Below are 11,253 nucleotides of genomic sequence, written 5' to 3'. Positions count from 1 at the left end.
GCCTCCCCAAGCCAGAAGCAGGGACCCTCTTAAGAGGGGCCGCTCCGTGGCCCTACGCAGTCCTTAGTGTCCGAAGAGCGCTTTTCTCCGCCGCCTGCCTTCCCACCTGGCCCCATGCCCGCGGGGCTGCGAGCCATGACCCTCACTCAACCTGCCCCTGTAGCCTGCTCAGCGTGGGCACTGCTGATTTTCACTCTCATGGAAGGGAGATGTGAAAGCTCAGAGGGCTTATTTCACTTACTTCATCATTCATTCAAGGAACGTCTACTGTATGCCAGATCTTGACGAAGCAATTGCTCTCACATCTCTGCAGGTCTCAGCCAGGAAAAAAAGGGGGGGGGTACACTTGGGAACCGGGGCGCCCCAGCACATGCAGAAAAGCATTGGGAGATTCCTAAGCCAGGGGCACACACCAATCCCTTCTCTTGTGCATCCACTCACAAGGTCATTGGGCATATGTTGTCAGTGTCACCCCCTCCCCCCAGGCTCCCAGGTTCACAAGCCCTCTATATTCCTCAGAAGGGAGCCCTTCTTTGCCTGGACATCCCCTACTTATCCTTCAGCACTCAGTGGGGAGTCATCTCTAAGCAGCTGTGCCTGACGCCCCACTCCAACCCCATTATATGCCCCTGCTGTGCTCTGCCCTGTCCTTCTTCCCTCTAGGGCAGCGCCAGTCACTCTGGGTTGTCAAGGTCAGGTTTTTAATTTTCTGTCTGCCTAGCTTCTTGAAGACTGGGAGGTTATCTTAGTCATTTTTTGTATCTCCAGCATCTGCCAAAGTCCTTTACACGTAGAATAAATGAGTAAAGGTAAATCTCCCAACAACACAGTCAATGCTCTGCTTATTTTAACATATGATCTCACACTTAAGGAGTTCAATGTTGCCTCTTAACCATAATGTTGCCTCTAAGCCTCTCTCTGTCTCTCTCTGTCTCTCTCTCCTCACCTTTCTTCTTCCCTCTCATACCCCCAGCCTCGTATGTGCTCTGAGAGATGGTGAGCACAGATCAACATGTTTCGTTTGCTCCCCAGAGGACAGGGCTCCACTCCAGACCCTGTGGTTAAGGTGATGGAGTTGTGGGGAAAGACTGTTGAGCAGGCCCACCCAGACCCTTTCCAGAGGGTCCGCTGCCGATTTCAGGCCTGTCCAGACTTGGGGAGCAGGGCAACTGTCAGGGATGATGGAAAGGGGTTGGCGTTAGGAGGGTGGAGGGCATAGGGCTCCTGGGAATGACAGAGTCTAATGCTGGAAGCAGAGTGGCTGTTTGTTCTGCCCCAGCACAGCTCCTTCTGGTCCTGACTGAACCAGCAGGGTCAGATAGCAAACCTTGACTGCTGACCTCCTGGCTAATGGAGGGAAGGACAGGAGAGAAAGTTGTCAACTGTAACATCTAGAGGTCCAAGCTCTCCTCAGGGAGCTCTCATCCAGAGTATTAGGACTAAACTCTCCCTGGCTCCAGGGGTGCAGGTCACGATTCACCCTTGATTTGAGGAGCATTCAGAGGAGATCTGAACCAGTCTATTCTCAGGACCCAAATATGAGTAAAACCCAGACCAGTACTGGGTTGAGGGTGAGAATGAAGATAGGAGGCTGGAGGAAAGGGCTTAGCAGGTATGGGGGGGAGGTGGACTGTAGTCCAGGGATGCATCTCTGAAGGGCTAGGAGTAGTGGGGATGCCAGCCAAGTGATCACTTTAGGGGGATAATCTCAATTAATCCTTGTAATCCATGGACCCAGGATTCAGCTTCCCTCCTAATCCCATCCCAGCAGATCATCCTCTCTGAGGACTGATGCAGCCATTTATCCCCCTTTACCCTGATTTCTAAATGCCTAGATTCTTTCATTAAAAAGAAAAAAAAAAGTGAATCTTTTAAAGATGCAAAAAGTACAGTATATTATACACATTCTTCTGCAACCTTTCTTTTTTCCTTAACTTTTTTTTCTTTTTACATTTATTCATGCTGTTTCGTATAGCTCTAGTTCATGAATTTTAACTGCTGAATTTTGTTCCATTGTTTGAATATACCACAATTGATTTATCCATTCTTCTGCTAATGAGCATATGGAATATTTCCAATATACCCTATTGTAAACAATGCTGTGATGGACAGTGCTGTGCATGCCTCCTTGGCATATATGTAAGCACATCTCTAAGGTAGATACCTAGAAGTAGAATTTCTGGGTCATAGAATATGTGCACCTTAAACTTTACTAGGTATTGCCAAATTGCTCTATAAAGCAGCTGAACTGATTTTTACTCCACTAACAGTGGCTGTCAATGCTTTTTTATTTTATTTTTTTAATTAAAAAATTTTTTAAAGATTTTTTTTTATGTGGACCATTTTTAAAGTCTTTATTGAATTTATTACAATATTGCTTCTGTTTTGGTTTTTTGGCCACGAGGCATGTGGGATCTTAAGCTCCCTGACCAGGGACCGAACCCGCACCCCCTGTATTGGAAGGCAATGTCTTAACCACTGGACATCCAGGGAAGTCCCTCAATGCTTTTTTAGATTCACTAACATATTTATAAATTTCTTTGCTCACCATTCCTTCTTGCATTTCATTCCTTCCTTCTTATTTCAGTTTCCTTCTTACGAAGTATATCCTTTGGTAGCATTTCAGTGACAGTCTTTGAGTGGTAAACATTCTCAGTCTTTGCCTTAAAAGGTCTTTATTTCACAACACTTAAATGGAAATTTAGTGGGCATAAAATTTTAGGTTGACAATTCTTTTAGATATACTTTTGAAGATATTCTATTTTTTTCTGTAATCTTTTGCTGCTAATAAGAAGTCAGCTGCCAATATAATTGTCTCTCTAGGCAAACAAGTTTTTAAATTTTTTTTATTTTTTGTTGCTTTTAAGATTTTTCTTTTTCTCTTCAGTATTCTCCAGTTTCACCACAATGTGTTTATAAGCTCAGTTCTCAATCTGAGGACTGTGTCTTTCTTTTATTTTGGAAAATTATCCATCATTATCTCTTGGAATATTATTGTGTTGGCCAAAAAGTTCAAACATAAATCCAGATGCAACACAAGCATTTTCTCAGGCTCAGACTTCAATTTCTCAGGGTTGACTTGGATTTCTAACCCTTTTCTCTGCTTCGTTGAACTGGTGTGTGCCATTTTAGTCTTCTTTCCATGGATAAGGTAGATCTTTGATGTTCTGAGCTTTATGCAGGGGGTTCAGTACCAGCTCTTTGTCTCTGGTGGGCTGAGGGCCCATAGCCTATAACTGAAAGCATTAGAACACATCTCTATGTCCCTGGTATATGTCTGTGATCTGTGTCTGAAATGAACCATGGGCTTCTGTGATAGTCCCTCCTCCTTCTCCTCCTCCTCCTCCTTCTTTGTTTAGTCTTATATTCTTTCTTTAATTCTGATATCTGGGAATTTCCCTTTTTAAACCAATTTTGCAATTGTTCATACGTTAGTTTTTAAATTCTGTTTTATGTAGTATTTCTGTGTGTGTTTTAGGGGACACTGGGTGAAGAGAAACTACATTAGTTCAGTCTGTCACGTTGTCAGAATTTCCTTTCCAGATTCTCTTTATCTTTAGTAGTATTCCTAACAATCTCTATGTCTGTAAGGTGTATTATAGTTTGCAAAGTGTTTTCACATACAGTTTCTGATTTAATCCTCTCAACTTTAAGAAATGAATATTATTGTTCCCATTTTACCAAGAGGAAAGCTGAGACTAAGAATTGTAACTTTATTCCTAGCTTTTGGACTTTGAAGCCAATGCATCTCATAGCTTGGGTTTTACATGGGGAGTTTGCCTTGTCTTGACCTCCAGCTCAGGCCCTGATTGTTCTGACCACCCGCTCTTTATCTGAGGCTCTCTGAGAGGCTTTCTGCCTAACACGAGGCAACCCTTTGGCTCTACCATCTCAGGTTCAGCTCCTGGAGCTATGTCAATCCCCTTCTGCTCGGCTTGGCCTCAGTGGAAATAATGGGGTATATACAGGCCATGGCTAATGGGGAGACTGACTGGCAGCTTGTCTTCAGGGTCCTTTATTCACTCACCACTGGGTCATCTCTGTTTCAGCTTGAGAAAGGGCAGGCAATGTATACTTGTGTGGCGGGGAAAGGGGAACAGAAAAAAAGAAAAATCCAGGAAAAGTAGGACTCGTCTGGGATTTGAACCCGGGACCTCTTGCACCCTAAGTGAGAACCATAGCCCTAGACCAAAGAGCCACTGAGGGTTACTCTTTGCCAGCTGTGTCTTCTTTGCCACATCAGCAGTAGCCGCAGTTTGTGGTTCCTAGAAGGGCCTCTCTTCTCCGTCCAGGCTGGCTCCCAGCCCAGGTCGGCTGCACTGCAGCAGGCCTTGCCCCTCGGCTCTCTCCACTGCTCCCTGGCCCACTGTGGAGCCACACAGTGATTAGGCAAGGTCCCATCTTCCCAGTGACCATCCAGTTCTCCCTCAGGGCTGCCAAGTGGAGTTTCGTGGGGTGCTGCTGGGGAAGGGCAGGGAGGGAGCCAGTCTCCAGCCAGCCCCCCTTCCGGGAACCCCAGGGCTGAGGGGGTCTGCCTGGCATCTCCTGCACCCATGAAGAACCACTCTTCTTTCTTACCTCATGATCAGACCACCAGAAAAAATCCTCCAAACTCATCTGCCTCCTAGGTGAGGACTAAGAAGTCTGTCCCAGATCACCCTTGACTGGGTGATATTTGCTAAATTACTCAGTTTCTTCATCTGTGGATGAAGTCACACCTGCCCTGTCTGCCTTACAGGGTAATTTGAGGATCAGGTGAGTAAACGTATGTGAAAGCACTCTGCAAACTGTAAAGTGCTGTACAAAGGAAAGGGGTTATTATGATGGCAACATGAGGGCAAGGAGAAAATACATGAGAGGAAAGCTGCCACTTAATGCTTACTGTGGGCTGAGAAGTGTGATCTGTGCTTTACAGATCTTACTTAACCTCGTAACAGCCTTGTGAGATAGCTGTCACCCCACTATAAGAAAAAGAAACGTGCCCAAATTCGACTTATACGAAGCACATTTATCTGAATCCAAAGCGTGTTTTAAATGCGATACACACTGCTATCCAGACTTTCTAGAAAACCAGAGATGGGAATACATCCTGTAAATACCCACAATTCCTCCCTCACCCCAGCCTGCCCTGTTCATCCCACCCAGGGAAGCTTCAGGGAAGAGCCTGCCAATCAGCTAAGGGTGGCCTGGGTGGGGGTTCTTCAGGCTGGGATTCCCCAGATGAGAGTGAGGGGAGAGGTCACACATCAGAAACGGGGGCCTCGTAGGAGACCCAGTAGGCTCTGTCTGGCTCTCTCTTTTGTGCTGCTACTGTACCACATCCATCACACCCCCAGGACCCTTGTTTGCCTCCGGGTGGGGGGGTCCCCTCTAGGAGGCTGGGAGCTTCTGGGGGGACAGAGATCTGTCTTATTGATCTTTGGATCCAGCCTTGTGTCTGGCACTTGGCAATCCTGCTGACAAAACAAACAACTCCCAAGCATTTCTGTGTACCCGGCCTTAGATAAGCACTCTACCAGATTAATCTCATGTCACCCTCACAGCACAACTGCTGTTGTAGGCATCTCTTAGCAAATGTCTGTGGAATAAATGAATGCGTGAATGAGGGAAAGAAAGAAAGCCAGGAGTGTGCACCAAAAAACCACAGGGGCAACAGATATTCAGGTGGATCTTCATTACTTGGCTCGGGGTAAAAGCCATAAACCTAAAGAAACCCTCCCACCATCCATGCAAAAGCAGGCTTCCTAATAAACCAACGCGTCTGTTGGATATGGGGAAGAATGGCCCTCGTTTTAGAGAACATATTGGCTGACATTCCTTTGTACCCAGGGGATGAAGTTTTATTATCCCCATCCAGGAGTGTCTGGACCAGATGACTGGCTCCACTAACCAATCATGGCCAGAGAGAAAAGCAACACCTCATCTATTCTCAAACCAAAGGGAGTTTTTGGGTAGCTGTTTCCCAGCTTTAAACTGGCTTATAAATAAAAGCCACTCAACGCGTCATTCCATTACCTCAGTACACATTTCCTAATTGTTTCTCTCACTGGGTGTGCCAAGGAGTGAGGTGGCTCCAAGCAAGGGCGCCAGGGGGACTTTGCTGAGAATGTTTCAGGGCTGAGACCGGGATTGGGTCCCAGCCAGTGCTTCTCTCTGGGGGTACTATTGGAATTTGAGGCAGGATCATTCTCAGTGTGGCCTGCCTAGAGCAGTGTCCTGCCCACTCAATACCAGTAATTCCCTTCTTTGCCAACAGCCATAAAACACCCCCCTCCCACCCCACACACCTCCAAATGTCTCCAGGGTAACAGGGTGGGGGAGAGGAGTGCCACCCTGGTGGAAATCCATTGCCATCTACCATGCATTGTTTTCCAGGCTAAAATTACTGTGGCCTTGATCTAGGCTGTAGGAGTTTAGGCCCTCAGTGGTTCATTTGTCTCTGTATTTCAAAGCCAGCAGATGAAATTCTCTAGGAAGCTTCATGGCTCTACCTTGGGGTGGGGTGCGGGGGTTCTGCTCTCTCCTCCCAGGCGTGAGGATGGCATTCATTCAGGCAAATCCTTGGACGATTCCTCATTTTCACAAGAGCATGTAGAACTTTCCCTTATCTCACCACTTGTCTGGAGAGTCTGACCGGTCAGTATTTAACAGACAACACTGTCACAACACATTTCAAGCTCAACACATCATTTCATCCTACGCATCAAAAACACAGCAAAAAGTGAACACTGGTTGCTTCTGGAGAGGGGAACTGGGAGCCTGGGTGGGAAAGAAATGTATTTTTCACTGTATATTCTTTTGTACTTTTTGAATTTTGAGCCCCAGGCATATACAATCCACTTGAAACAGAAATCCACTTGAGAAAAAACTAAGCAGGGAGAAGCCATGATTAGAGAGGCTAGGGAATAATGCCTTTCAAGCCTCTAGAGAGTTGAAATGTCCTCTGGATTAGAGTAGCCTGGCAGAGCTGGTATTTGGCCCCCAGCCGAATGGTTCTGGTTTATGTCCAGTTCTGAATCGTGCTTTGTGTGGAGCCCATATTGAGGGTAAGTCAGCAGGAGACCCAATCCTGTGAAGCTGGTTGTTGTGCTACTCAGGAATGCTGTTGAGGACATTGTTTATTACGTCACACCGATGTCTCCTTTGTGAAACCCCATTCTTGTCTGTCATAATCTGAAGAACAGTTGGTTTCCGTTGACTTTCTGGACAGTGAATTATGTAATTCACTGGGCAGGTCTTGGATGAGCAGACAGGATGACTGGCAGCTTGGGCACTGCTGAGCTAAGGGCAGGAGCAGGTGTGAACATGGCGTGAGAGGGACAGTGAGCAAACTAACCTCGACCTGGCTGGGGGAGGTCTGAGTAGGAAAGGTACCCTCTCTGGGTAGACTCACCATGAAGAAACTGGCAGCCTGGGATGCCTTAGACCTCTAGGCATTGTCGAGTTGCCCCTGAACTGTTCCATGAAGGCTGTTACTAAGATGCTCCAGGGAACTCTCCATTCCCTGCCCCTTCCTGCAGCCTGAGGCTGTTTCCCAGGCTGGCTGTGAGCCCAAGATCCCTGGAGAGGGACACTTAGGGGGCACCTTCCACAAAGGGGCAGATGGGGTGTAAACACCTACAGGGATATAGTAGTGCCTGAAGTCAAAGAAGGGTGCCTTCCATAGGTCCACTCAAAGGGAAAAAAAAAGTGATGGAGGGTCTTCATTAAATATGGGTCAGCATCTCCCAGGCCCTAATGAGCCCACTCCTATTCATTCCAGCACCTGACCATTGCATGTCCGGATTCTTTGAGCCCACTCTTTTATCCTCTGAAGAACATACAATCGGCTTTGGGGCCACAAAAGGTTTAGGTGGAGGCTTAGGGTCCTTAATCCCAAGCTTTGTCCTTAGGAGGCTTAGGATCAGTACTGATCTTTCAGCGAGCTCCAAAGTGGCTTTGGAGGAGAGGTTCTTTGGCAGGGTCGGGGAGAAGTGGTGGCGGGAGGATGATCTGTAAGAGGAATCAGAGGGGGTGGCGGACATCCCATGAGCAAGATGTCAGAGGAGGAGGAGTTTTTTCTGTTCATCTCCTTGGTGGGGCCGTGGGATGGGCCTCAGCACCACCTCGCCCCTGTCTGGGCCTTCCACCTCCAGGCAGCCTTCACGGGCTTTGTCTTCTTTGTAGGGACGCCACTCAATGCCACAGTGCTGGTGGCCACACTGCGCTACAGAAAGTTGCAGCAGCCACTCAACTACATTCTGGTCAATGTATCCCTGGGGGGGCTCCATCTACTGCATCTTTTCTGTCTTTGTCGTCTTCATCACCAGCTGTCATGGATACTTTGTCTTCGGCCACCATGTTTGTGCTCTGGGGGCCTTCCTGGGCTATATACAGCAGGTATTGCAGGAGAAGGGGGCTGAGGGGAGGCAAAGGACACCGCTCCATGATTGGGACCAGGGGCCAGGCTGTTGGGTGAGAGTGGGCCCCAAAGAGGAGTCTGGGGGATAGAAGTTTGGTGCTCTTTTGAATACTGATATATAAAGCCACCCAGACTAGAAGTTTGACCGAGTCCCAAACTCTACTTCACTCACCACTCCAACCTTCCCTCCCTGTGCTTTCTCCACCCCATCTGTATTCCACTCTGCCTGCCAGGATGAGTGGGGCTGTTTACCCTCTTACCCCCACATTTCATCACAGGTCTGGTGACAGGCTGGTCACTGGCCTTCTTGGTCTTTGAGCACCACATCAGCATCTGTAAGCCCTTCGGCAACTTCCGCTTCAGCTCCAAGCACGCACTGATGGTGGTCCTGGCCACCTGGACCATCGGTATTGGTGCCTCCATCCCACCCTTCTTTGGCTGGAGCCGGTGAGAGTGTGGGGCCGTTGTGCTGACTTAGCTAGAAGCTCAGGCTGCGAGGGCGGGAAGAGAGTTGGGTATAGTCTTTGACCTCTAATTTTTAAAGAGCTGGTGGAATAAATAAGGGAAAGGGCTGTGGGAGACAAGTGCTAAAGTTTACCCTGCAGTTGCAATTGCTAAAGGCTCGCTGGTGAGGACAGGAAATACCCACTGCCTGAAGTCACTCGGGGTTCTAAGTGGAGAACACAACCCAAGAATCTCATCTCCCTCTCTACTAATTGAGCCTCACAGTGAGCAAGTGCTTGGTCCCTTGCAGGTTCGTCCCCGAGGGTCTTCAGTGTCCCTGTGGTCCCGACTGGTACACTGTGAGCACCAAATATTACAGCGAGTACTATACCTGGTTTCTCTTCATTTTCTGCTACATTGTGCCTCTCTCCCTCATCTGCTTCTCCTACTCTCAGCTGCTGGGGGTCTTCAGAGCTGTGCCTTTCGTGAGGGTCAGGGAGGAAGGGATCACAAGGCTCTAGGTGAGAAGGAAGAGCGGGTAAGTGCTCTAGAACATAAAACATTTGGAAATGTCCATAGTCAGGTAGAGGGGTATCAAAAAGCAGTGAAGGAAGTGGGGACAGGGAGATGATGAAATGGAATGAAGAATAAGGCGGAGTCATCCCTGCTCAGGTATATCAAGAGATGCATGTGATCTTTTCCATTGTCACAGACCAGAGAGCTGCCTCCATCTTGCCTTCCTCAAGGAGGGGGAAACAGAGGGACTAGGCCAAAAGCTGGGACAGCAGAGAGACAATTAGAGTAGATGGCCCCCTAGTTGAAGAGTCCAGAGATCTGGGAGTTCAGGGCCAGGGATAAGAGGGTGTGATGTTTTCTGTGTTCTTTCCAGGTTGCAGCTCAGCAGCAGGAGTCAGGTACAACCCAGAAGGCTGAGCGGGAGGTGAGTCACCTGGTGGTGATGATGGTGGGGTCCTTCTGTCTCTGTTACACGCCCTGTGCTGCCCTGCCCATGTATATAGTCAACAACCGTAACCACGGGGTGGACTTATGGTTTGTCACCATTCCTGCCTTCTTCTCCAAGAGTGCTTGCGTCTACAATCCCATCATCTACTGCTTCATGAATAAGCAGGTAAAGCTCTCTATTTATATTCCTAAGACCTGGTTCTTCTTAACAACGACTTTTAACTCCAAGCACCTGGGACTCCACTCAAAGGGTTTCTAGGGGTGAACAGGGAAGGCATGGAAACCCTTAGCAGGCTAGAAAGCACTTGGTAAGCAAGCACAGGGATGAAGGCGTGGTCATCCAGACAAGATCACAGAACCCAGGGAAGACAACTTGAGCCATAAAATTCGAGTTGCTCCAAAGGGCAGGATGAGAAGTGAAAAGGCTTTCCGTTTCACTGAAAAACTGATAGATCAACAGTGCCCCTAAATTTCCATTTCACGAGTTCTTAATCCTTTCCAACTTCTAGTCTGCACGACCATTTATGTGAAACACAGAAATCACAACACATGCATAAGTTTCTAAAACAGCTTATCATCTGAAGGTACCAGGTGGCTTCCTATCCCAAATCCTGAATCTAAGCTAATAACCCAAACTCAGACAAATCAAGGAGGGTTCCTGTCTTGTAGAGCTAACACTCTGCTTTGAGAATTGTTATTTTGTTTCCTCAATTCCAGAGATGGATTCAAAACTAATGTGAAACCTCCTGGACAGAAACAGAATTGGCAGTCCTTCCCCATTTGGGAGCACTTTCAAGTAATGGTGGGGTGGGTGGGCGGGGCTATTCTGGGGTCACTTTTGACAGTGCTCTTATGGGGCAGGGTGGTTTGTGAGGTTTCCCAACAGTGAAATTCTACACATTCTCAGAGTTAGCCAGAATGTGTAGGGATTATCACTGTAGACCCAAGAGTAGTGAGTAGTCTTAGCCTGGAATATAGCTAGCTCTCAGTATTGGGAAGATATAATCAAAACCACCTGAGGAGATCCTGTGTCTAAGGCATTGTGCAAGGTTTTGAGGATACAAAGAATGAGATCTTTTTCCCCCCTATGCTTCCTGATGTTATCTCCTCTGTACTGGTCTACCAAGGGGACTATCTCCAATTCTGCTCTTTCCTCCAGTTCCGAGCTGGCATCATGGAGATGGTGTGTGGAAGGTCCATGACAGATGAGTCTGACATGTCTAGCTCCCAGAAAATGGAAGTTTCTACCATCTCTTCTAGCCAAGTTGGCCCCAACTAAGGAGCCATACTGGCCTGTTTGCAGCAACAAGGATTTTACATTTAAGGAAACTTCTACTTTCTACCTTCCCTGTCAAAAACCAAACTACTACAACACAGAAAATGGGAAGGGGAGTGACAGCAATTTGAGGTCAATTTTCCATTTTCCTACTATTTCCTTCCTACCT

The 11,253-nt window shown here is 47.5% G+C and overlaps 1 protein-coding gene across 1 annotated transcript; it reads left to right on the top strand.

Moving 5' to 3' along the window:
- Positions 1-8,036: 8,036 nt before the first annotated feature.
- OPN1SW (opsin 1, short wave sensitive) lies at positions 8,037-11,087 on the top strand (the record flags this gene model as incomplete). Its single annotated transcript, XM_079710989.1, is given in 7 exon segments — positions 8,037-8,267; positions 8,269-8,373; positions 8,376-8,379; positions 8,680-8,848; positions 9,156-9,321; positions 9,735-9,974; positions 10,968-11,087. Coding segments are annotated over 7 exon segments (1,035 nt in total).
- Between the last annotated feature and the right edge of the window lie 166 nt (positions 11,088-11,253).

Source organism: Hyperoodon ampullatus, assembly GCF_949752795.1.
Source record: "Hyperoodon ampullatus genome assembly, chromosome: 9".
NCBI classification, from domain to species: domain Eukaryota; kingdom Metazoa; phylum Chordata; class Mammalia; order Artiodactyla; family Ziphiidae; genus Hyperoodon; species Hyperoodon ampullatus.
This window is presented reverse-complemented; position numbering and strand designations above follow the sequence as displayed.